This window comes from Pristiophorus japonicus, chromosome 13, assembly GCF_044704955.1.
Source record: "Pristiophorus japonicus isolate sPriJap1 chromosome 13, sPriJap1.hap1, whole genome shotgun sequence".
Classification (NCBI taxonomy): Eukaryota; Metazoa; Chordata; class Chondrichthyes; family Pristiophoridae; genus Pristiophorus; species Pristiophorus japonicus.
The window spans coordinates 20,469,707-20,496,575 of record NC_091989.1 but is presented as its reverse complement, the minus strand read 5'-3'; the positions used below and the strand labels follow the sequence as shown (position 1 = coordinate 20,496,575).

General features: G+C 41.8%; 1 protein-coding gene across 1 annotated transcript in view; it reads right to left on the bottom strand.

The window, feature by feature from the left end:
• Positions 1-26,869, bottom strand: part of copg2 (COPI coat complex subunit gamma 2) — a 49,749-nt gene that overhangs the window by 2,098 nt on the left and 20,782 nt on the right. The window contains exons 9-23 of the mRNA XM_070897196.1: positions 26,180-26,337; positions 24,846-24,979; positions 23,759-23,826; positions 17,823-18,011; positions 16,301-16,396; positions 15,862-16,105; positions 14,985-15,060; positions 13,831-13,934; positions 12,508-12,633; positions 11,990-12,055; positions 10,913-11,052; positions 7,406-7,577; positions 6,602-6,699; positions 1,901-2,039; positions 669-767 (exon numbers count right to left, since the gene is read on the bottom strand). Of these exons, the coding sequence (XP_070753297.1) occupies positions 669-767; positions 1,901-2,039; positions 6,602-6,699; positions 7,406-7,577; positions 10,913-11,052; positions 11,990-12,055; positions 12,508-12,633; positions 13,831-13,934; positions 14,985-15,060; positions 15,862-16,105; positions 16,301-16,396; positions 17,823-18,011; positions 23,759-23,826; positions 24,846-24,979; positions 26,180-26,337 (1,909 nt within the window). The remainder of the gene's footprint in view (positions 1-668; positions 768-1,900; positions 2,040-6,601; positions 6,700-7,405; positions 7,578-10,912; positions 11,053-11,989; positions 12,056-12,507; positions 12,634-13,830; positions 13,935-14,984; positions 15,061-15,861; positions 16,106-16,300; positions 16,397-17,822; positions 18,012-23,758; positions 23,827-24,845; positions 24,980-26,179; positions 26,338-26,869) is intronic.

Genomic DNA, 26,869 nt, shown 5'->3' with positions numbered 1-26,869 from the left:
ATGCCCTCACCCCATCCTATCTCCAAGTTCCTCCAGCACGACAAACCTCCGAGAACTCCGCATTCCTCCAACTCCGGCCTCTCCTTTCACCCCACACTGGACGCTATATCTTCAGCTGTCTAGGTCCCAAGCTTTGCAATTTCCTCCTCAAATCTCTCCACCTCCCTCTCTTCCTTTAAGGACCTCCTTAAAACTCATAGCTTGAGAGAAGCTTTTAGTTAACTCTCCTAATATTTTCTTTGGATCGGTATCCATTTTTGACTGATTACGCCTTTGTGAGGTGCCTTGGGATGATTTCTATGTTACAGGCACTATATGAATGCAAAATATTGTTTAAATGTGGTTACTCAGCTAAAAATAGAAAGACAGTTTGCAGGTGGAATGCAGTTTTATTCTGGCTACCATCATCATAGGCAGTCCCTCGGAATCGAGGAAGACTTGCTTCCACTCTAAAAATGAGTTCTTAGGTAACTGAACAGTTCAATACGAGAACCACAGTCCCTGTCGCAAGTGGGACAGACAGTCGTTGAAGGAAAGGCTACATTGCCAAGGACACTAACAAAATGCAAGTCAACACATTGTTTCATAACACAGGCTCTCAGACTATCTGTTTACAACAGCAGTTACTGTGCAACAATGGCTCACCTACAGGTATTGAAGGAACTTACCTGCCAGGTAGAGCGTGTGGGCGTTTTTATTCTCCGGTACCTTGTCCGATCTCTCGCATGGCTGCATGCCAAGGAAACTAACTATATTATTCACAGCCTCTGCAGCAAAAGGAAATAAGTGGATACGTAGTTACTTCGCAAATATTCCAAACTGAGGCACTGGGAAATAAATCAACCCAACAGCTATAGGAATGGCTCCCCACTCATTAGATGAGGCGTTAAACTGGGACTTGTTGGACTAAATGTTAAACTGAGGCCCGTCTTCCCTCTCAGGTGGACATGACATTTCAAAAGTACTTAAATCGCATTTTTTTTCCCCTTTCTATCCTTAAATGTTAAAACGACTGGGTGCCATTTGAACTTTATCAGTGTTGTGCTAGGATTTAAAAAGTTATACAAGGTAGATTTAAATTTACACTTTTACACATGAACGGAACACACTAATGCCACTTCCTTGTGACTATTCAGGTAATGAGTTGGCCCTTCTTCCTTTGGGGAAGAATTTCCATGGGATGCTCCCAAACTCCTGCTGTAACTTTGGTGGAAGATTGACATTTCTCCAGGATGCTGCTGATCTCCCGCTAAACTCCCGTGGAAATTCCTGGCGTCTGTTGTATTGCATTTTGACCAACACCAGGATTATTCATGTACTATGATTGCTTAATCACAACACCCATTTTAACTGTTTCTCTCACAGGATTCCATGTACAACAGTAAGTTCCTATTTTCACCTGACCACTGAAGATGCTGTGCTAGAAATGGACCATATTAAGCCAACTGATCGGACATTCCATGGATATTTTTGGAGGGTAGTGGGCCAGATTTCCCTGGGTTGCAATGTTTTGTTTCCTGGGTGCAGGGTTTTTGTCTGTGGCGTGCATATGTTTTGTTTCCCAATCAGCAATGTTAATGGCAGCAGTCAATATCTAAAAACATCTAAATTTAGTAATGTGAAATTTTATTCAATCCATTCATCAACTCTTGGAATCAAAGCCACAATGAATCATTTCAACTTGTGTCCAACTACTCAGCTAAACCAGAAGCCTATCCAATTCTCAAATATTTTAACAATTAGACCAAAAACAGGATATTTAATTGCAGCACAGATGTAGAGTTAAGTTCATCACCATTAGATGTAATGATAGACGCTGCTCTCTCCCCCAACCTGGCTGGCTCTGTGGTTTAAGGCATTACCCATGTGGAAAGGGTCAACTTCCAATGCACACACTTACCATCCAACGTCTTCACAGAAGAGAGCGCAAATGTTTCCTCTTTCTGAAACTCATCTCCTACTTCATCCCAAGCAGCCGTGAAGTTAGGCTTCAGAACCTTCTGTATATGATCAGAAACAGTCACCTCCAGGTCTTCTAACTGTAGGACAGAGAAGGAAATGGAATAAGTTGGTCTCGTACTAGTCTACAGCAGCTTTTCTGGCTGCTAAACGGATCTCAATTATAGCTTTTATTTTGAATTCACTAGGACTATTAAACCCATGATTCACTTCACAACTCAGTGCGTAACAACTTGCTTTTATATAACATCTCAACTGGTCCCAATGCACATCATGGGGGTGGGGGGGGTGGCAGTGAAGCAATTGGTATGAGCTGGGTTAGAGGAAGAAAAGTTAGGACACAGATGTGGTAAAGTCTGGAGTTCTGACTGAGTGCAGTTGGGGAGACCTGTGAGAAAGACATTGGAGTAGATGAGTCTGGAAAGGATGAAGTGAATGAGGGTTTCAATTGTAAAGGTGAGGTAGGGATAGAGGCGACTGATGTTACAGGCATAGATTCAGAGTAGTTTTAATGAATTAAGTGTGGGATTTGTAGCTGAACTCAGATTTTAGTGAAACAGGATACTGAAGTTAGGTTCGGCTTGAGCAAGCAGATGGGAAGAGGGATGGATTGTGGTCTAAGGTGCGGAGTGTATCAGGTGAGAACCAAACAAGATGGCTTTGGTCTTGCCAATGTTGAGCTGGATAAAGTTCTGGCTCATCCACAATTTAATGTCAAAAAACAAAGCAACAGTTGTGGATAGTGGCACACAGGTAGAGCTAGGTGTAATCAGTATACAAACATAAAAGCTGACATCATTCTTCAATTAAAATTGTCGAACGGTACCACGTAGATTATGGAAAAGGGAGCAAAGGACGGAACCGTGGGCATGCTGGAGGTTAAACCATTATAGGAGGTGTTGGGGACTGGCTATGTTGGGACAGACAGCCATGAAACTATGAGAGAGGATGGTGTTACAGAGGAGAGGTGGTGGAGGATGGAATAGATGACCACACGTTGGAGGTTGTGAAGAGGATATAGAGGGATAACTTGCAGCAGCATCTATTATGTAGGATACTGTTACTGATTTTAACCAGAGCGATCTCAGTGGCTTGGGTGGAGTGGAAAGCGGATTTGAAGGAGTCAAGGGGATAAGGGAATGGAGTTCCTACAATGTGTACAGGACTCCTTTCTAACCCAATATGTAAAACCCACAACAAGTGAGGATTCACTATTGGATCTAGTAATGGGGAATGAATCAGAGCAGATAAAAGTAAAAGTAGGAGACCATCTAGGCAATAGTGACCATAATATAATAGGCTTTAAGATGATTACTGAGAAGGACATAAGTATGACGAAAACCAGGTTAATAGATTGGAGAAAAGCTGATTTTGAGGGACTGAGAATAGAACTTGGGAAAATAAAATGGGCAACAATATTGGCAAAGAACAATGTAGAATAGCAATGGGAAACATTTAAAACTGTTCAACAGTGTGCAGGAGAAATACATTCCGCTAAAAGGAAAGAACAAACTAAACACTAATGAGACTCCATGGATGAATAAAACAATTGAGGGCAAGGAAAGAGGCATACATATCTAAGTACCTAGATAGCAGGGGAGTGCATGCTAAGAGAGAAGAGATTAGGAGAGAAGTCAAAAAACAATTAGGAAGGCAAAAGGGAACTATGAAACTAAATTATCAAGGAACATAAAACAAAATAGTAAAATATTTTACAGGTACATCAATAAAAAAAGAAAGGCTGGAATGGGAATAGGGCCATTAAGGGATAGACACGATAATATCACAGGTAACGATAGAGAGATGGCAGAAATATTAAATAATTTTTTTTTCAGTATTTACGAGGAAGATAGACATGAGGTATATACTTTTAAAATAAAGAGGGGAGATATATTAAATAAACTAATCAAACTCAAAAAGGATAAAACCCCTGGTCCGGATGGATTGCATCCACACATTTAAAAAGAATCTAGGAAAGAGATAGAGGCAATACTACACATATTTAATAATTCATTAGGAAAAAGGTGTAGTGCCAGAGGACTGGCGGATAGCTAACATAATATCTATTTTTAAGAAGGGGGATAGAACATGTCCAGGGAATTATAGACCAGTCAGCTTAACATCGGTGGGAGGAAAAATAACGGAATCCCTACTAAGGGAGAAAATAGAAGAACATCTAGAAACCAATAGTCAGCATGGATTTCAAAAGGGAAAGTCTTGTTTGACCAACCTCATTGAATTTTTTGAAGAGGGAAGAGAGAGAGTAGACAATGGTAATGCAGTAGATGTAATTTATCTAGATTTTTTTAATAAAAAGGCCTTCGATAAGGTACCCCATAATAGACTGATGAACAAGGTCAGAGAATGCTAGCTGCTTCAAGACAGAAAGCAGAGAGATGGGGTAAAAATTCACAGTGGCAGAAGGTAGGCAGTGGTGGTCCACAAGGATTAGTGCTGGGACCACTGTTGTTCACAATTTATATTCACGATTTAGACCTTGAAATCAAAAACACAATTTCTAAATTTGCAGATGACATCAAATCGAGTGGGGAAAGATGGTCAATACTGAGGAGGACTACAATAAATTATAGGAATACATTAATAAACTTGCAGAATGGGCAAATAATTGGCAAATTAAGTTCAACACAGATAAATGTGAGCTATTTTATTATGGTAGGAAGAATAGGGAGGTCACTTATTACTTGGAGGGTGCAAGTCTAGGTGGAGTAGAGGAACAAAGGGATCGTGGAGTACAAATACACAAATCCCTAAAAGAGGTCTTTTAAATTATGAAAGGTTATAATAGAGTGGATACAGAGAGAATATTTCCACTTGTGGGGAAGAGCATAACTAGAGACCATCAATATAAGATAGTCACAAAGAAATCCAGTAGGGAATTCAAAAGAAACTTCTTTACCCAAAGAGTGGTGAGAATGTGGAACTCACTACCACAGGGAGTGGTTGAAGCGAATAGTATAGATGCATTTAAGGGGAGGCTAGACAAGCATGTGAGGGAGAAGGGAATAGAGGGTTATGCTGATAGATTTAGATGAGGAAAGACGGGAAGAGGCTCGAGTGGAGCATAAACGCCGGCACGGACTGGTTGGGCCAAATGGCCTTTTTCTGTGCCGTATATTCTGTGTAATCCTAACAGGGAATCTTGAGACAAGCCGGCACCATCTTGGTGGCGATGGCACATTCAAGAATCTTCAATTGGAAGGGATGGTTAGAGATGGAGTGACAGTTGGTAAGAATAAAAGGGGTTGAAAGTGAGCTTTTTAAAAAAAGGGGAATAATGACAGCAGCTTTGAAAGGTGGAGGGGGGGTTGGGGAGTGGAGAAAATAGTGCACATGAAAGAATATTTGTTAATGAAAGTAAGCATTCTGCTAAAGAGAGGTAATCGAGTATGTTCTTGTGGGCTGCCATAAAGCTGGATTTGGTTGAAATTAAAACCTTAACCTTTTAACACCACAGCCCTTAATTTTTCACGGGTGAAATCACGAGGATTGTGGTGCAGGGAGCACTCCTGCTACTCCTGGCTCCACAGAAATGCTTTCAAATGAATATTGGTTGGTGGCAGCTGCTGAAGAACTCTGAGCGCAAGCTCACCACCTCCTCTGCTCATCGGAAACCAATTTCCCAGAGGGGTGCTTGCACCCCCAGATATAGCTCTCCCTCCACTCTTGAGAAGCCCAACATTTAGGACATACTTCTTTTCACCGCTCTGCCAAATGTACTGAAGTCTACTCCCTTTTAATTCAATAGTCTGATAAATCAATAATTTTAGTATTAAATTCGCCTTTGCCTATGTTTTTACATTGTTAATTCAAATTATTAGGCAATTTTTTTTTTAACCTCAAAAATGATTTCAAATCATATACTGTACTTTAAATTCCTCTGCATTGAATTAAATTTTCTTTTCATAGGAGCAGAGAGGTCTTACTGCAGTTGTACAGGACCTTGGTGAGGCCACACCTGGAGTATTGTGTACAGTTTTGGTCTCCTAATCTGAGGAAGGACATTCTTGCTATTGAGGGAGTGCAGCGAAGGCTCACCAGACTGATTCCCGGGATGGCAGGACTGACATATGAAGAAAGACTGGATCGACTTGGCTTATATTCACTGGAATTTAGAAGAATGAGAGGGGATCTCATAGAAACATATCAAATTCTGACGAGATTGGACAGGTTAGATGCAGGAAGAATGTTCCTGATGTTGGGGAAGTGCAGAACCAGGGGTCACCGTCTAAGGATAAGGGTTAAGCCATTTAGGACCGAGATGAGGAGAAACTTCGTCAATCAGAGAATTGTGAACCTGTGGAATTCTCTACCACAGAAAGTTGTTGAGGCCAGTTCATTAGATATATTCAAAAGGGAGTTAGATGTGGCCCTTACAGCTGAAGGGATCAAAGGGTATGGAGAGAAAGCAGGAATGGGGTACTGAAGTTGCATGATCAGCCGAATGGCCTACTCCTGCACCTATTTTCTATGTTTCAAATACCCAATTTGCCATGTCCTTCTGTAATTGCCTCCATTCTTCCTCATAGTTTGCCATGCTCCCGAATGGAGATTATATTTGTGTTAAAAAGAAATCCCTTCCAGTCCTAAAACACATCACTAAGCCTGAACCATAGCTACTTACCACGTACTCATCATCATAGCCCTCAGCTTCTGGCAGTCCAGTGTTGGGATCACAGTCTTTCACTACAAATTTCATTGTACAACTAAACGTGCAGGAAACTAAAGAATAACCACAAACAAACAAGACTTCAGAAGAGAAGAGACTGTTGCAGATTAATTAGCACAAATGCCTAACTGGGTTAGCGTTTGAATCCAACTGAGATTGGAGAGATGAAAGTGTCCTCTCTATGCTAGCTGTTGAGACTTCTAAGGAAAAACAATTTGAGGCAGCTTTAACTCAATTAGTAGCGATTGAGCGAGTGCACAGCATAAAACCGCCAGTGATCTGGCACTAATTGACAATCTCATTAAGCAGCCACAAAAACGACTGCCATGCCAGTGAGGTGTAGAATTAAAGTGCAATTCCAGCAAACTGTAGAGGGAGCCTAACCTTTGCCTTTATCCATATCCTGCATTAGTAAGCCTGTGAGTACTTAATGCTGAACGAGTGCCGAAAGTGAGTATTCTCAGCAAAGAAATCGCTTTACTTTTATGAGCAAAAGCATTCTTTTTTTCTTCGCCCCACTCGCCACAAAACCACCCAGCTATGCAAGATTTCTGACGAAGGGTCATCGACCTGAAACGCGAACTCTGTTTCTCTCTCCAAAGCTGCTGCCTGACCCGCTGAGATTTCCAGCACTTTCTGTTTTTATTTCAGATACCAGCATCCGCAGTATTTTGCTTTTGTATGCAAGATTTATCTTCATTTGTCCAACCCCAGATCTATAGTTTTCTTGATACCATATTTTTCACAGGCAGTATTTACCTGCTGTGGGATCGTCCTTGGGCAGCATCACCAGTGTGTAACAGGAGCCGGGCTGGTTAAAGTGAAGGGCTGGTGCTGCCACGCAACAAACCTCATCATACGCGTCCGAAGGCTCCACCTGTACGGTGACCTTCTCCAGTAACTGGTCATTCAGGGTGTTGGTGCAGTCAAACTGAATGAAAGCAATGTGGGACATAGAAAGAGTCAAGACAACCAATCAACAGGCCTCGATGGTTAATACACATTAAATAAAAAGCACCACATCCAAACTGCAATCAGTAGATCTGAGCAACAGGAAGCCCTAGGGCTCAAATCAACAAGTTAGGACACACTTTGTTTAGTGTAGGTACTAAACAACCAGGTTATCCTTAAAGGGGAAGGAAAGTTGGGCAGAGCAGTGGCAAATGGAATTTAATTCAGAGAAGTGTGAGGTGATGCACTTTAGGAGGGCTAATAAAGAAAGGGTATAAACATTAAGCGGTAGGCCACTTAATAGTGTAGATGAACAAAGGGACCTTGGAGTGCTTGTCCACAGATCCCTGAAAGTAGCAAGCCAGGTGGATAAGGTGGCTAAAAAGGCACACGGAATGCTTGCCTCTGTTGGCCGAGGCATAGAATATAGAGCTGGGAGGTTATGCTTAAATTGTACAATACTTTGGTTAGGCCACAGCTGGAGTACTGCGTGCAGTTCTGGTCGCTGTATTATAGGAAGGACATAATTGCACTAGAGGGTGCAGAGGAGATTTACTAGGATGCTGCCTGGAATGGAGAATCTTAGTTATGAGGACAGATTGGATAGGCTGGGTTTGTTCTCAGTGGAACAGATGAGTTTGAGAGGAAACCTCATTGAGGTGTACAAAATATTGAGGGGCCTGGACATAGTGGATAGTAAGGGCCTATTTCCATTGGTGAAGGGGTCTATTATGAGGGGGCATAGTTTTAAGGTGGTTGGTGGAAGGTGGAAGGTATAGAGGGGATTTGAGGGGGGGCTTTTTTATGCAGAGGGTTGTGGGGATCTGGAACTCGCTGCCTGGAAGAGTGGTGGATGCAGAAACCCTCACCATTTTTAAGAGATGGTTGGATGGGCATTTAAAGTGCAGTAACCTGCAGGGTTATGGACCTAGAGCTGGTAATTGGGATTAGACTGGATGACCTTTTGTTGGACGGCGCAAATACTTGGTAAATACTGCAGGGAATAGAATACGGCCAGGGTGATCTCCTGGACTAGTTTTGATCGCCTGGATGGGTTGGAGATGAATTTTCCCAGATTTTTCTCCCTAAATTGGCCTGGGTTTTTATCTGGTTTTTGCCTCTCCCAGGAGATCACATGGCTCCGGTTGGGGTGGAGTGTAGAAAGTTTCAGTATAAGGGGTGTCGCAGTTGTGTGAGGTGGACTGGCTGGGCTGGGTGCTCTTTGCCTTTCTGTCATTGTTCATAGGTTTATATGTAACCTTTAGGGCTACTGACCAAGGGCCGTGCGGTTCTTTGTCGGCCGACATGAACATGATGGGCCGAAATGACTGCCTTCTGCGCTGTAAATTTCTATGTTTCTATGAAAGCTTAAGAAGAATATTTTCTGCTCAATGTACATCCACCTGTGTTTGAAAAATGTTACAGAAATAAAAACCTTAACAACAAGCCATTACATTAATGGCCTCAGAGATTTCCATTTTAGGCTCCAACTGGACCCTCTCTTGGCTTCCGGTTGAGTTTGGCAACCTCCATGTGGGGAAACACAAACATGAGCCAGTGCACTAACACTCCATATCAACAGTGGCAATGTACTTTCTCATTTTTACAACACCTCCTTGCATTTATATAGTGCCTTTACTGTAAAATAAATTGCCCAGGTACTTCAAATAATACACTAATGCTTTTAATACAGTTTCATTGGATACAATATCACAAGTGGCAAATCTGATTTTCAGGAATAGCATTTTTATAATGGCCTGGCCCCGAAGTAAGTTTCGCACAAAGATCCATGATCTGTGTCGAGAAGTTTGGGTTTTCCGACACGTAATCCAAATCAAAGTAGTAGGACTGGAAATCATATTAGCTTCAGATTCAGAAGAAATATAAATATATTTTTTAATGGGAATCCCATATTGTGAGCTGCTGTGATGTCATAAGCTGTCTAAACAGCCAATCAAAACGCAGTATGTTCACAGTCAGCAAACCAGGAAGTGGGTAAGCTCTTAAAATTCTAACTTTTAAAAAATGTTAGAAAGGGAAAAACAAAGATTGGGGGTTTCATATAGGGAAAAGGAAAACCTGAAATAAAGATGAATGAACTTTAAATTTCTTTAAAAGTTTTATTTTTATTAAAATGGATAAATTTGACACTGCATAAATTTAGAATTAATTTTTCAAGGTTATAACCTTTGTTTAGCAGTCAACACACTGTTAAAACACCAGTTACACCTAATCCAAAAGGGTCTAACTGTTAATGGGGTATTGTTACAGCGCAATTACTGCAGAAGAACTAAGGTTTTTGTCAGTTTCTATGATTTGAGATATTTCACTGATTGCCAGCTCTGTGTGGGGAGGGGGTGGGGTGGGACAGCACAGCACAGCCTGTGGAGGAGCAGTGAAGAACAGACCGCAACTTCGGGATTTCTGCATTAGGCTGCTAAATCCTGAAGTTGCGGTCAGTTTCAAAGGCGAAATGATGGTGAGCACTGCCAGTTCGCCGTCATAAGAACATAATAGCAGGAGTAGGCCACCTGGCCCCTTGAGCCTGCTCCACCATTTAATAAGATCATGGGCTCAGCTCTACTTCCCTGCCTGCTCCCCATAACCCTTCATTCCCTTATCGCTCAAAAATCTGTCTATCTCCGCCTTAAATATATTCAATGACCCAGTCTCCACAGCTTTCTGGGGCAGAGAATTCCATAGATTTACAACCCTGAGAGAAGAAATTCCTCCTCATCTCAGTCTTAAATGGGCGGTCCCTTATTCTGAGACTATGTCTCCTCATTTTAGTTTCCCCTATGAATGGAAATATCCTCTCTGCATCCACCTTGTCGAGCCCCCTCATTATTGATAAGATCACCTCTCATTCTTCTGAACCCCAATGAGTATAGGCCCAACCTACTCAACCTACCTTCATGGGTCAACCCCCTCATCTCCAGAATCAACCTAGTGAACCTTCTCTGAACAACCTCCAATGCAAGTATATCCTTCCTTAAATATGGAGACCAAAACTCTATGTGGCCTCACCAATACCTTGTACAGTTGTAGCAGGACTTCTCTGCTTTTATACTCTACCCCCCTTGCAATAAAGGCCAACATTCCATTTGCCTTCCTGATTACTTGCTGTACCTGCAGGCCTGCAAATACCAGACCTTTTATTTTTTGCACACAGAAAAAGCATCCTGGTGCTACAGACTTCCAAACATGCAATACTTAACCTTATACATCAATCTTATACACTATTATTCCATATTTACTGTCATAAATTGTAAAGTTTGTGGTTTATTTTCAATATAGAGTTCAAAAGCTAATTACCTGAAACACCATATGTTTTTTGAATGTGTGCTTGATGCAACGAACCACGTATTCGGTCTCTGCTTCTGTGAGCTGTACAGGTGGCGAGGACTTGAAGAGTGGGCCGAGGTGCTTAAATTCTGGAATAGCTGCTAATTGTTCTGTGTATGAATATTTGTAATAGAAAAGAAACAAAAGTACTGAAAAAATACACTCAGTATATTCCAGCCCCACACTGCATGATATCTATCACCAATAACATGGTATTACAATTACAAGTATTTACAGCACAGAAACAGGCCATTCGGCCCCACAGGTCCTTGCTCCTCAGGAGCCTTCTCCCATCCCTCTTCATCTAACCCTATCAACATGTCCTTCTAGTCCTTTCTCCCTCATATGCTTATCTAGCTTCCCCTAAAAAGCATCTGTGCAATTTGCCTCAACTAATCCCTGTGGTAGTGAGTTCCACATTCTAACCATTCTCTGGGTAAAAATGTTTCCCCTGAATTCCCAATTGGATTTATTAGTGACTATCTTATATTTACGGCCCCTAGTTCTGGTCTTGCCCGCAAGTGGAAACATCTTTACATCTACCCTATCAAACTCTTTCATAGTCTTGAAGACGTCTATCAGGTTACCCCTCAGTCTTGACTTTTCTAGAGAAAAGAGCCCCAGCCTGTTCAATCTTTCCTGGTGTCACTCCAGTAAATCTTTTTTGCATCTTCCCTAGTGTCTCTATATCCTTTTTATAATTATGAAGACCAGAACTGTTCACAGTACTCAAAGTGCAGTCTAACCAGATACATTATAGCCAGGTCCCATCTTACCCAACAGTTTAATTTCATTTAAATCACTCCTACTTTCCACAGTCCCTTTCTCAACTTCAATGGAAGGGATTCTAGCAAATAAAAAACCTTAAGACGGAAAAGAGGCAGAATGGGGATTCATGACAACAGATCCCACATCACTGCTATGGTGGGAAAGTATTAACCAGAAGGTTAACACCTTAACAATGGGCGGAGTCTAAATATGTGAAAAAAAAGAATGGAATAAAGCTATAGAAGTTCTTGTAGTCAAAGATGAAACTTTTTTTTTTACCTTGGAATATGTCTTGGCGCAATGGTGCAATCTTCTCTGGCTGTTTACTAGTAACAGGTGTAATTTCTGCAGGAATAACACAGGCAAAGACAGCTTTATTCTATTTTGCATCGCAGAAGCAATCCAAGAATGCAGAAGTGCATCACAACTAATATCAGGCCCACCCCATTATCTCACAACAATGCTGCTCATTTTATCTCACAACCATGGTGCCCATTTTTTATTATACAAATGAGTCTAAAACAGACACATTGTGTAATAAGTCAATCAAATGTAAAATAATCGCTTAAAATTACGTTCCGAGTAGACGTTCCAAAACAGCCTGGCACCAGTGCTGACAATAACCACTTGTTAGGATGAAATGAGCACCTAGGCCGTGACACATTTGAATCTTCCAGCTGAATGACTTGAGGGGTGGAAGAGAGAATCGGATAGAGATGATTCGTGATTTGTCAGTTAGTAAAATTTACACTATTACCACATTACAGTTATCAGCTCTGCTTTGCTCAGCATCGTACCAGTTTTCTGCTCAGCATTAGCTGCAGTGGCCAGGGGCACAGACTTCATGTCGAACGGTTTATCCGAAGGTTCCAGGGTATACTGATGTAAAGCTCGTTCCAATCCTGGAATGGATACCGATAAACCTGCAAAAGAAAGCAAAAATGTAATCACTCCTCTTTAGTATTTAATTGTTAATGTGCCGAATATATTTAAAATTATACCCTGAAATGCCTCTTAGTAATTTTAGTTCAGAAACATAATAAATATTTGGGATAGCACTGCAGAATCTCTCAGTAAAACTGCCAAATCTTTCAACAGTCCCCCAACAGAAAAAGAAAATGTATATATAGTTTTTCTCCCTTGGGTAGTAAAGATCTAGAGCTAGACTTTCCACTTGAGATCGCTGGGCTGGCGCCCATTTATCACCAAAATAGCCAGGCTATCGCCCATTTTACCTGAAAAGTGGAAAGTTGGGCCGGGACATCGCCCAAAGATCGGCGGCCCAACTTTCGTCACACAAGTGTAATCTTCAGGTGAAACAGTGTTAGATAGCTGGGGATAATTGGACCAAAATATGTAGTAGGGTCGCCAACTCTGGTTGGAAGTATTCCTGGAGGTTTCATCACATGGCCTCCTTCCCCCTCTGCCTCAGACTCCCGCCATTGGCCGCCTGATACGTCCATTCTCGTGACGTTCCAGCTTCTCATACCAATTGGAAAATGAACAGGCTCTTTGTTACCTGATTGGTAGCCAAGAGTTATCCAATCAAACAAACTTTTTTTCCCCCCCCATCACTAATATTTTTATAGCTAATCAACAAAAGTGCTTAAAGAAAATGAAAAAAAAAGATAATTTTCTTTTGACGTTCCTGATTTTTCTCCTGGGTTCCTCGCTGCAGTGCCCTGGAGATTTGTTTAATGTTTAATTCTCCAGGACAATCCTGGAGAGTTGCCAACCTTAGCATGCAAATATAATTCAGTCACTATTTTAGTCCTATATTCTGTCCTTATTTTATTTTCATTATAAATTCCTATATTTATAAACAGAAACTACCTATGTAAACTTGTCACAATAATTACACCCTCCTACTAGTGGCAGTTCTGGAGTCCCAAAAGTCCCTCTCAGCAAGGGGTGGGGGGGCAGAGAGAAAGGGGGCTATGGGTGCACTCTGAACATCTATTTCCGTGGTGGGCCTAAAATTACGTTTATCATCCACTGCAGCACTTCAGTCAATGGTCAAAAGTTAGCTAATGTCAAAGGGAGAGAGAAAATGGTCCATCACACCCCTCAAATATCCAGTTAAGGCAGCATACATACTTTCAGAAAAGTGCCTCACTCACCATTAAAAATATAGCTCGCGTTGAGAACTTTCTGCCGTTGCTGTAACACATTCACGTAGAAAGTTGCACGATCACGGACTTCATCGTCGCAGTCCATCATACACCTGAGAGATGGAAGAGTTCAGATTCACATTACACTTTTGCCAGTCAATGGCCCAAAAAGAGGGGACATTTAACAAGCAGCTCATGTTCACGGAGCGTGACCGGGCTGGATCCAAACCAAAGTCCTGGAAGTGAATGGACAGAGTGCCAAGCAGCTACACCCCACCCAGTCTCATTTGTGAAAATACTTTACAACATGCAACTGGAAAATAACACAGTAAAAAAAATTGTGGCAGATCTAAATCTGCCAATCATTTGGACTAACCATAACATGCAATACTGTTTAAAACTCCGTAACTTTAAAACTTCTCAATAGTAGGAATGTGCAGTTAACAGCCTACAACCTGCTCTCTCTCCTTTCCTTAAAAAATACATGCGTGGAATTACTCAGAATATAGTCATTTCTAACATCTGGAAAAGTAAATTCCGATTCCCTACCCTTCCCAAAGAAATGGGGATTTCAGTGGACACTTACTTTAATAATTTTTTTTTTACAATTACCCATTAATTTTCTCGGGTCTCCCTGACCCAAACAACTGCCGCTGCCCGAGGAAATTAGACGGCGATGCTGGAGCAAATCTTTCCCCTGATTCTCCACAATGGGTAGGCTTCTTAGCACAAGAATGGGAAAAGACCATCTGGGTCACTGAAGTCCATCTCTCTAGTACCCTAGCTGTCGCATTTTTGCATCTGCGCCCTGCTTGGTATATCAAGAATCCAAGAGTGGTAAAGAGGAAACAAATTAAATAAAACCTTCACTCTATGTCATTAATCATCGGTCCTCCACGAGCAAGAAAAATCATTTTTGGTTGTTAACAAACCTTTGCAAGTTCCAAAGGACATTACGAACTCAAAAGGATTAATTTGCGCCGTTTCATTTCAGTGATGTGTGCCAGTGGCAAAACACTTGCTATGGGTGTACATGAGCAAACTCTGAGCATCACGACACTCTAGGGCTTTAAATGTCAAATTCAGCTCTTTCTAAACTCGGCTAAACAGCTGTTCTTTTAAACAAGGGAAAGCCAACAACAGGTGGACGATGTGATTCTCACCTCTGTAAAAGAACCAAAACACTTGGAAGCAGGTCCTCATTCTGGGCTCCAAACTTAGCTAATGCACTAACTGCAGCTGTAGGCAGAAAATGCAATAGCAAACTGGTAAAAAGATCACATACAACAAGAAACAATAAAACACTACAAGCCACATTTAAATATACCACGGATGATTTGATATGGTTTTTGTAAAGTCTAAGTTGCATCATGATCACATCCTCTAAATACTGAGGTGTGATTTAAATGGCAGATATTATCGCAGCTGTGTGCTGCTGTAAATTCAAGCCCTTTAGTTTCTCCCAAGAACCCCTTGGAATTAACATTTGCCAATTTGTTGGGAGCGTAGTTTTTCCTCCTCCTAACACATGTTCCCTTACCAGCAGTTCAGCAAGGAAACCTGCACACGGGATTGTATTCAGGATTCATAGTGAAGCTTCTTGCATTGGAAGGCTTTGCTTGGAATTGATCACCAGCTTCAGAAATCTGAATAAGTTGAGCAGCATTTATGATATGTATAGTTGCACAGTTAGTGCAGGAAGTGCGGCTCGAAGAATAGAAAGAAAACAGGACTACTCATCCTCTCCATTCTTAGGTTTTTTTTTAATTCTGCACTTGATCTTCTTGAGCAAGGGATGGACAGATGAGTATGCCCTCTAATTCCCATCTTTTGGGTAGCACAGTTAAATTTGAAAACTCATATAACATGGGAATTATAGTGGAGAGAAAATGACAAGAAACCAAAATATGGTCTGCTTATCATAAAAAACACAGGAGAAAGGAAAAGTAATGCAGGATTCCCATCTCTGGCTGTGCAAACTCAAACAGCAAAAAACTGAACAGGCGTGTAAAATATTACTTTGTACTAAATCTCACGTACCAGCTCTCACTGCCTCGTTCTCCAACACCACTCTGTTGAATATAAACCGAATGTACTTGGAAGGAACTGGGGTCTTGGGTGCTTCCCGGCCCAGCAGGTGGAGTATACGAGTGGCCAGAACAGTGTGCTCACAGTCTTCGATAAACTCACACAAATGGGCCAGGCCAGTTTCTTTACTCTCAGGATTCTCCTCGATGATATTAATTATGCAATCGACAATGGCACGTTTGTACTCAAATCCACCCTAGGCAGACAAATGTACAATCAAATGGGCAAAACTTTTTTTTCATATAACGAAGCACACAGAAAAAAGTCTGCATACTTAACAGTGCATTTCATCTTTTAGCAGAGTACAATTAAATTTTCCAACTTAATTACAGGGCAGATATTTGTGTAGCCCCAAATTGTGCATGAGTACAATGCCAGGATTAAAGCTCACCTCATCCCTCAGCATGTTGGAGAGGAAGTTCATCATAACGCTGTGCTTGCGAGGATATTTGTGGCAAAGTGCACTGATTGCCTCCACCACAACCACCTAAACAGCAATTGCATAATTACAACAGTCATCAATGCTCTGTCAGATATCCTACTTACAGAACCATTTCTCTATTCATTACCCTGACATTTATCTAGTCTTCTTGTAATTGACTTGACAAACTTAACAACAAATACAAATCAAGATGTGGGTCATAGCTCTGGCACAAGGATACTTTTCTTTCTTAGTCTGGTGCTGGACAGAAACAATCTTAAAACATTTAGATTTCAAAATATGGCTGTCAAAAAGGAAATACAGGTTGCTGCTGCAGAGTCACAGGAACTACAGGTAACTGCTGCAGTCACAGGAACTACAGGTAACTGCTGCAGAGTCACAGGAACTACAGGTAACTGCTGCAGAGTCACAGGAACTACAGGTAACTGCTGCAGAGTCACAGGAACGACAGGTAACTGCTGCAGTATCACAGGAACGACAGGTAACTGCTGCGGTGTCACAGGAACGACAGGTAACTGCTGCAGAGTCACAGGAACTACAGGTAACTGCTGCAGAGTCACAGGAACTACAGGTAACTGCTGCAGAGTCACAGGAACTACAGGTAACTGCTGCGGTGTCACAGGAACGACAGGTAACTGCTGCAGAGTCACAGGAACTACAGGTAACTGCTGCAGAGTCACAGGAACTACAGGTAACTGCTGCAGTGTCACAGGAACGACAGGTAACTGCTGCAGTGTCACAGGAACGACAGGTAACTGCTGCAGTGTCACAGGAACGACAGGTAACTGCTGCAGTATCACAGGAACGACAGGTAACTGCTGCAGTGTCACAGGAACGACAGGTAACTGCTGCAGTGTCACAGGAACGACAGGTAACTGCTGCAGTGTCACAGGAACGACAGGTAACTGCTGCAGTGTCACAGGAACGACAGGTAACTGCTGCAGTGTCACAGGAACGACAGGTAACTGCTGCAGTGTCACAGGAACGACAGGTAACTGCTGCAGTGTCACAGGAACGACAGGTAACTGCTGCAGTGTCACAGGAACGACAGGTAATTGCTGCAGTGTCACAGGAACTGTAAGTATGCTGCTGCAGTGCTATATCTGTCCCTGAACCGATGCTGTGGGATACTAGCATATCAACTTGTTCATCTGTACTTGGTTGCTCCATTTTACTGGAGTTGTTAACCTGGTTAAACAAACAGGTTAGCACTTCAGGCCAAAGTAACAGAGGGAGGAACTTTAGACAAACATGGTAAGTATTTGTACGCCAGTATGCCACAGTGTACTTTCAAGGTGAAAGATTTTCTCCTAAAATTTTAATTGGAAAATGTAATATTCTTTAAAATGAAAACTGATGAGTTTTTGGGAAATTTAAAAAGCTAATAAAATCGGAGAGAAGGAGCCCTGTTCATTATTCTGTGTCCGTTCTCTGGTCCCGCTTCTGAATAGGATTTTCCTGAGGGTTTCACCTTAAATTCGTCGGATATTTCAGACACGAAGGTTGAAATCTGCTTCATGAGCCGATCCACGCTACTCTCGCTGCCAGTTTTCAGCAGCGTAGTGATGGCTAGTGTGGCGATGCTGCGGTTTGAGTCTGTGATCAGGTTCTCTAGGTCCAGGTTACAGGCAGTCACAGCAGACGGGTGCTTCATCGCAACCTTCCAGGAAACAAAAACAAAGATCCCAGGGCTTAACATAGAAACGTAGAAAATAGGTACAGGAGTAGGCCATTCGGCCCTTCGAGCCTGCACTGCCATTCAATAAAATCATGGCTGATCACTCCCTCAGTACCCCTTTCCTGCTTTCTCTCCGTATCCTTTGATCCCCTTAGCCGTAAGGGCCATATCTAACTCCCTCTTGAATATACCCAATGAACTGACATCAACAACTCTCTGCGGCAGGGAATTCCACAGGTTAACAACTCTCTGAGTGAAGAAGTTTCTCCTCATCTTGAACCGATTCCGTCACTGCTTTCCAAATGTGCTGCTATTTCATCCTTAATGATTGATTCCAACATTTTCCCCACTACTGATGTCAGGCTAACCAGTCTAGAATTACCCGTTTTCTCTCTCCCTCCTTTTTTAAAAAGTGGCGTTACATTAGCTACCCTCCAGTCCATGGGAACTGATCCAGAGTCGATAGACTGTTGGAAAATGATCATCAATGCATCCACTATTTCTAGGGCCACTTCCTTAAGTACTCTGGGATGCACATTATCAGGCCCCGGGGATTTATTGGCCTTCAGTCCCATCAATTTCCCTAACACAATTTCCCGCCTTGTCACTAGACCCAATGTCCCCTAGTACATTCGGAAGGTTATTTGTGTCTTCCCTCGTGAAGACCGAAGTATTTGTTCAATTGGTCTGCCTTTTCTTTGTTCCCCATTATAAATTCACCTGAATCTGACTGCAAGGGACCTACGTTTGTCTTCACTAATCTTTTTCTCTTCACATATTTATAGAAGCTTTTGCAGTCAATTTTTATGTTCCCTGCAAGCTTCCTCTCGTACTCTATTTTCCCCCTCTTAATTAAACACTTCGTCCTCCTCTGTTGAATTCTAAATTTCTCCCAGTCCTCAGGTTTGTTGCTTTTTCTAGCCAATTTATATGCCTCTTCCTTGGTTTAACACTATCCTTAATTTCCCTTGTTAGCCACAGTTGAGCCACCTTCCCCATTTTATTTTTACACCAGACAGGGATGTACAATTGCTGAAGTTCATCCATGTGATCTTTAAATGTTTGCCATTGCTTATCCACCGTCAACCCTTTAAGTATCCTTTGCCAGTCTATTCTGGCCAATTCACGCCTCATACCGTCGAAGTTACCTTTCCTTAAGTTCAGGACCCTAGTTTCCGAATTAACTGTGTCACTCTCCATCTTAATAAAGAATTCTACCATATTATGGTCACTCTTCCCCAAGGGGCCTCGCACAACAAGATTGCTAATTAGTCCCTTCTCATTACACATCACCCAGTCTAGGATGGCCAGCTCTCCAGTTGGTTCCTCGACATATTGGTCGAGAAAACCACCCCTAATACACTCCAGGAAATCCTCCTCTACCGTATTGCTACCAGTTTGGTTAGCCCAATCAATCTGTAGATTAAAGTCGCCCATGATAACTGCTGTACCTTTATTGCACACATCCCTTATTTCTTGTTTGATGCTGTCCCCAACCTCACTACTACTGTTTGGTGGTCTGTACACAACTCCCACTAGTGTTTTCTGCCCTTTGGTATTCCGCAGCTCCACCCATACCGATTCCACATCATAAGAACATAAGAATTAGGAACAGGAGTAGGCCATCTAGCCCCTCGAGCCTGCTCCGCCATTCAAAAAGATCATGGCTGATCTGGCCGTGTACTCAGCTCCACTTACCCGCCCGCTCCCCGTAACCCTTAATTCCCTTATTGGTTAAAAATCTATCTATCTGTGATTTGAATACATTCAATGAGCTAGCCTCAACTGCTTCCTTGGGCAGAGAATTCCACAGATTCACAACCCTCTGGGAGAAGAAATTCCTTCTCAACTCGGTTTTAAATTGGCTCCCCCGTATTTTGAGGCTGTGCCCCCTAGTTCTAGTCTGCCTGACCAGTGGAAACAACCTCTCTGCCTCTATCTTGTCTATCCCTTTCATTATTTTAAATGTTTCTATAAGATCAGACCTCATCCTTCTGAACTCCAACGAGAAAAGACTCAGTCTACTCAATCTATCATCATAAGGTAACCCCCTCATCTCCGGAATCAGCCTAGTGAATCGTCTCTGTACCCCCTCCAAGGCTAGTATATCCTTCCTTAAGTAAGGTGACCAAAACTGCACGCAGTACTCCAGGTGCGGCCTCACCAATACCCTATACAGTTGCAGCAGGACCTCCCTGATTTTGTACTCCATCCCTCTCACAATGAAGGCCAAAATTCCATTCGCCTTCCTGATTACCTGCTGCACCTGCAAACTAACTTTTTGGGATTCATGCACAAGGACCCCCAGGTCCCTCTGCACCACAGCATGTTGTAATTTCTCCCCATTCAAATAATATTCCCTTTTACTGTTTTTTTCCCCAAGGTGGATGACCTCACATTTTCCGACATTGTATTCCATCTAGCAAACCTTAGCCCATTCGCTTAACCTATCTAAATCTCTTTGCAGCCTCTCTGTGTCCTCTACACAACCCGCTTTCCCACTAATCTTTGTGTCATCTGCAAATTTTGTTACACTACACTCTGTCCTCTCTTCCAGGTCATCTATGTATATTGTAAACAGTTATGGTCCCAGCACCGATCCCTGTGGCACACCACTAACCACCGATTTCCAAACCGAAAAGGACCCATTTATCCCGACTCTCTGCTTTCTGTTCGCCAGCCAATTCTCGATCCATGCTAATACATTTCCTCTGACTCTGCGTACCTTTATCTTCTGCAGTAACCTTTTGTGTGGCACCTTATCGAATGCCTTTTGGAAATCTAAATACACCACATCCATCGGTACACCTCTATCCACCATGCTCGTTATATCCTCAAAGAATTCCAGTAAATTAGTTAAACATGATTTCCCCTTCATGAATCCATGTTGCGTCTGCTTGATTGCACTATTCTATCTAGATGTCCCACTATTTCTTCCTTAATGATAGCTTCAAGCATTTTCCCCACTACAGATGTTAAACTAACCGGCCTATAGTTACCTGCCTTTTGTCTGCCCCCTTTTTTTTTTTAAAACAGAGGTGTTACATTACATGCTTTCCAATCCGCTGGTACCTCCCCAGAGTCCAGAGAATTTTGGTAGATTAGAACAAATGCATCTGCTATAACTTCCGCCATCTCTTTTAATACCCTGGGATGCATTTCATCAGGACCAGGGGACTTTTCTACCTTGAGTCCCATTAGCCTGTCCAGCACCACCTCCCTAGTGATAGTGATTGTCTCAAGATCCATTCCCGTGACCAGCAATTTTTGGCATGGTTTTTGTGTCTTCCATTGTGAAGACCGAAGCAAAATAATTGTTTAAGGTCTCAGCCATTTCCACATTTCCCATTATTAAATCCCCCTTCTCATCTTCTAAGGGACTAACATTTACTTTAGTCACTCTCTTCCGTTTTATATATCGGTAAAAGCTTTTACTATCTGTTTTTATGTTTTGTGCAAGTTTACTTTCGTAATCTATCTTTCCTTTCTTTATTGCTTTCTTAGTCATTCTTTGCTGTCGTTTAAAATTTTCCCAATCTTCTAGTTTCCCACTAACCTTGGCCACCTTATACGCATCATCCAGGCTAATGTCCCTCCTTACTATTGCATTAATTTCCTCTTCAACCAGCAACGCCACCTCACCTCCTATTCCTCTCGGTCTATCCTTTCTAAATGTTGAATACCCCTGGATGTTGAGTTCTCAGCCTTGGTCACCCAGGAGCCATGTCTCCGTGATGCCAATTACATCATATCCGTTAACTGCTGTCTGCGCAGTTAATTCGTCCACCTTACTCCGAATACTCCTCACATTGAGGCATAGAGCCTTCAGGCTTGTCTTTTTAACACACTTTGCCCCTTTAGAATTTTGCTGTAATGTGAGTCTTTTTGTTTTTTGCCTTGGGTTCTCTGCCCTCCACTTTTACTATTCTCCTTTCTATCTTTTGCCTCTGTCTCCCTTTTATTTCCCTCTGTCTCCCTGCATAGGTTCCCATCCCCCTGCCATGTTAGTTTAACTTCTCCCCAACAGCACTAGCAAACGCTCCCCCTAGGACATTGGTTCCGGTCCTGCCCAGGTGCAGACCGTCCGGTTTGTACTGGTCCCACCTCCTCCAGAACCGGTTCCAATGTCCCATGAATTTGAATCCCTCCCTTTTGCACCACTCCTCAAGCCACGTATTCATCTGAGCTATCCTGCGATTCCTACTCTGACTAGCATGTGGCACTGGTAGCAATCCTGAGGTTACTACTTTTGAGGTCCTACTTTTTAAATTTAGCTCCTAGCTCCCTAAATTTGTCTTGTAGGACCTCATCCTGTTTTTTACCTATATCGTTGGTACCTATATGCACCACGACAACTGGCTGTTCACCTCCTTTAAGAAATGGTTTCTAAGCATTCCTGACATTTCGATAAAGAAGCTCGGGGACATTTTCTAAAAACAAATATATTTCTTGAAACAAGAATCTATTTGACTAAAATTGCAATATAGCCATGTGCGATTTTCAAGCCAAACTCTTTCTCCTTTGCTCCCATGCCATGGCTGCCTGGCCTTTTTCCAATTCTGCTCTGCAATGGACCACTGGTAGGTATGCAAGTCTTAGGATGATTATCCCTCCTTCCCTACAGGGACGCTCCTAGCTTCAATGTGTTGCTCCAAGGCTCAGATCAGGAACTTAATGCACTGAAGATTATGTTTCTTGCCACTGTTTCACTTAATCCATTTCTTGGCTATTCAATTCCACTCAACCCAGTATTTCACAAGAGTAACTAGGGGGCTCTATGAGGTCAAGGTGGCTTCAAGGTGACTTCAACATTTGGCGATGGAAGTTCGGAACCAACTCAACCACCTGTGACATCTTCAGTAATTCAACAACTAGCCAGATGGATCTACAGCATTCCAGGGTATTGTGGATATCTGACCAGCCAGTCTAGCTCACTCATGAAACCTCGAGTGGTATACCTGTCACAGGAGGCTGAAATGCTTTCCAGATGGCTCCAAACAACCCTGCAGGCCTATGCCATAATGGGTAACATGGTCCTAACTGTTCGATCACTCCTACTCGATTGATAAGCTGCCCAGCTGTAGCTGATTAAACTATAGCAATACAGGGGCCAAGTTTCGGCCTGAGTTGCTCCTGTTTTTTTGAAGCAACTGGTTTCGAATGGAGTATCTTAGAAATTGCAATTCTCGGCATTTAGTTTGCTCCAGTTCTAGTCGGTTAGAACAGTTTCAGTTTGGAACAGATATTTTTACGCCCGTTTTGAAAGTTTAGGCAGTGAAAACATACTCCAAACTAACTTAGAATGGAGTAAGTGTAGATTTTTGTACGCTCAGAAAAACCTTGTCTACACTTAGAAAATCAGGCGTAGGTTACAAATCAGGCATAGGGAATGGGGGGGGGGGGTTAAAGGGAAGTTTACAAACATTAAACACTTCAGTTTTACAAATAAAGAGCCATCATCAATAATAAATGATAAATACATCAATAAATCAACCAATAAAATCAATAAATCAATCAGTGGCTTGATTTTGAGACTCAAATTGTCGGGTTTTCTGGGCATGTCAGATAACAGACAAGTCAAAAAAGAAATGATTAAATATTATAATCTAAAAATGACACTTGTACCAAAAAGGCCAAGCACTTTATACAAAGATTACTTCAGCAATCAAATGCATTTTAAAAATTCACAATCATTATCTATATTTTGGAAAAAAAAAGTGTAAACTTACTTTGTTGAGGGTTCTTACAGCAGCAAATCTCAGGGCTGGTTTGGAAGAACTACAGAAAAGTTGGAGCACTGTTTAAATTAAAATTAAAAAGTTAACTTAACTTTACAAAATAGTAAGAATTAATAAGGCAAAATTCAGATACCAACACAGATCAATTTAACACTAAGCAAGCATTCAAGAAAATGATATTTGGGCTAACAATCCTGCCCCTTCTAAAGGATGATGTACTGCTGTAGACTGTTGTAATAATGATTTACTCTCTCAAAGCAGGCAATTAATTACAGGAAAAAATTCCAAAACCAGAAAACTCTGAAATTCCCCCAACTCCAAATGTAATTGAGCAAACATGCTGCATCATTAGTCTAATGTTACTCAATCTTGACCCACTGTGTTCTACAGGCGACATTCCAACATCACAAGACTGAGTCCAGGCAGCTCCGAAGCTTTTATCCCTGATGTTATCCTCACCTCTACTGAAGGCTGGAGTACAGTTGTGAGTGCCAACAGCCCTCCAGAACCTCACCCATTCTTCATGTGAACTTCAACAGTGAATATTAGCACACTATTCAATCATAGAGGGACATCAAACCTAATCTAGATCCAGTTCTCACTCTAAGCTTGTAGTTTTGCACAGGGATCAAAAATAAAAGTATGGCCAATTCCTTGCTTTATCATAAAGGCCCTGAAGTCACTGCTATAAGGGTATACATTCCAGCAGTGATGAGTGGATAATGTTCAGCCAATGTTCCCGCTGATTTTTTTCCTCTCCTTAGTCCAAGGACATGAAAACTAATTATAGATCCCCCACTGCTGCCTGTCAACGTCAGTTAACCTGTCATTGACTAGGGGTTGAAATAGGATCTCCCTGGCCTGTATGTCTGAAGACCACACAATGCATTTACACAATGAACCCATCAAGGGAACCACAAACATGTCTCTCATAGATATTTAGAATTTTTGAGAAGTAGTAGTAATGAATCACACATTATCCTGCTATGTTGTGTTGTACCTGTATTATAAAACTCTTGCATCAAATACTGGAAGTTAACCCATAACTGCCTGCGCTACCAGTTTAAAAAGTACGTACCTGAGACAGCCGGTGCCAATTCCCTAGCAGTGCAGTTAGGTAGATGGACGATTGCTGATGCCGCTTCATAGACAACCATTTCATGTTTGTTGCGTAAGCAGCCTTCGATGAAATCAAACAAGGGGCTGTCCTGCCTGTTATGTCATAAGATTCCAGGGTTAGTACCAACAAATTCAGGGAAATATGGATCACTGGAAATGACTGAAGTGTTGTAATCTAACAGAGGGGAGTCAGATAACTTCAACCAACAAGGGCAAGAATCCAGCGATGAGGTTATTACCTTGTAATCATTCTCAGTTTATATGTATGGTGGTTTGTGCACAGAGCTTTATTCAGATTTAATTTGGTGGTGAGTGTCACAACAAGCATTATTAACCAATAAAGCATGGCCGAATGTATCTGTTGTTATTGTGACAATATTTTGCAGGTTTATTAAGTAAACAGGTTACACTGGGACATCTTACAAGATGTTGGCACAGTAGCACACTCACAGATTCCAAATCCCAAACTTCTCAACACTATTAAGGGTAATTTTCTGACTTTGCACTTCCTGTGAGGAGCCTCGTCCACTGGGAGCACATATCCGGAATCCAGAGGCAAACATATCATAGGTTCCGATCATTATAGTTGGATAATCATGCGCAGCATATGCCTAAATTTCCAATAAGCACGACTGGTGGGAAAGGCTCCCCATCTCCTTCAATTTCTCATGAGATCACCACTAAAAGATCATTTCTACTGACGCAATAGGAGACTGTTTACAGGTTTCTAATCTCAACCCTGCCATCAGGGGAAAAAAGGAGCCAGGCTGAGACCAACCCCTTCCTGGAATGGAGTGGAATTTAAAAATGATGTGGAGAAGAGGCCACTCTTTCTCCTTATGCAACAGCTTCTAGCCAGTCACTGAGCAGCACTGAAGGGCAGAGGGAAGGGAGAAAATAAACAAAAGCAATGTTTTCTATTAGAATCATTCAAAGTCAAAGAATAAAATGGCTGAAATGTTTGCCTGCAGTAATTTTAGTGAGAAAGTAGGCGCACGTATAAAGTGCTGGAACTTCAAACTCACTTCATAATCATGTGTACTATTTCACTAAAATTAGGGATGGCAAGAATTTTGTTCCCCAAATCTCTATACCCTTAGTTATACAGGACAACAGCACTACAATCTGCTTGGATGCTTAGATTTAAATAGTCAGACCCAAATCTGACCATCTAACTTAGTATTTTAGATATGTAACAATTCATGAGATTCTCGCTCCAAAATGGTCAATTTAACTTGTTACACAACATGGAGATGTGAAGTGGAGAGGAATACAGAAAAGGGAGTAACTTACCCGCCCTCTGTCTCCTCTAGGAGTTTACTGGCAATGCGGATCAGCATGCAATAGGCAAATGGGGATTTCAGACCACACTTTGTGAATTTATTTACCATCTTCGTAACAGCTAAGCGGTCAGTCTTCCGGATGTGATACAGGAGGCCTAAAGCGTGGTACTATAACAGAACATGGCAGCAAGGATGACAAGAAAACATTAGCGAGCAAAGCATTGATAATGAAAACATTAACACCCTCAGCAAATCAGCACTAATATTCTCCCCCAATTTCTCCCTGCTTCCTTAGAAAGCCCCGATTTCTTGCTGGAGTACAGTTTTGTAGGCTTTAAAAGCCTATAAGTTGTAGGAGCAAGGGAAGACTGAGTAGGGAAGGACTTTCATGGTTTGTGTTCCTGCAACAGAATGAACTAGAGTATGAATCAGTGCAATTAACCTTAATTTTAAGATGGGGAGGTTTGTAAAACAGCATATCTGGAGTACAGGAGAAATAAGGTAAATTCAGAATAGCAAAGGCCAGAATACTATCAATAAAAGAGCCATGAATATTTAATGGCGGCCAGGTCTATTGTTCACTCTACTGAAGGGTTTCTATCGAATAGTAACTTAGTCCTAAATATTACATGGCGAGGTATCTATATCTTTTATCATCTATCAGCATTACCTTGTTATACTTTTAACAATTGCTAGCTAC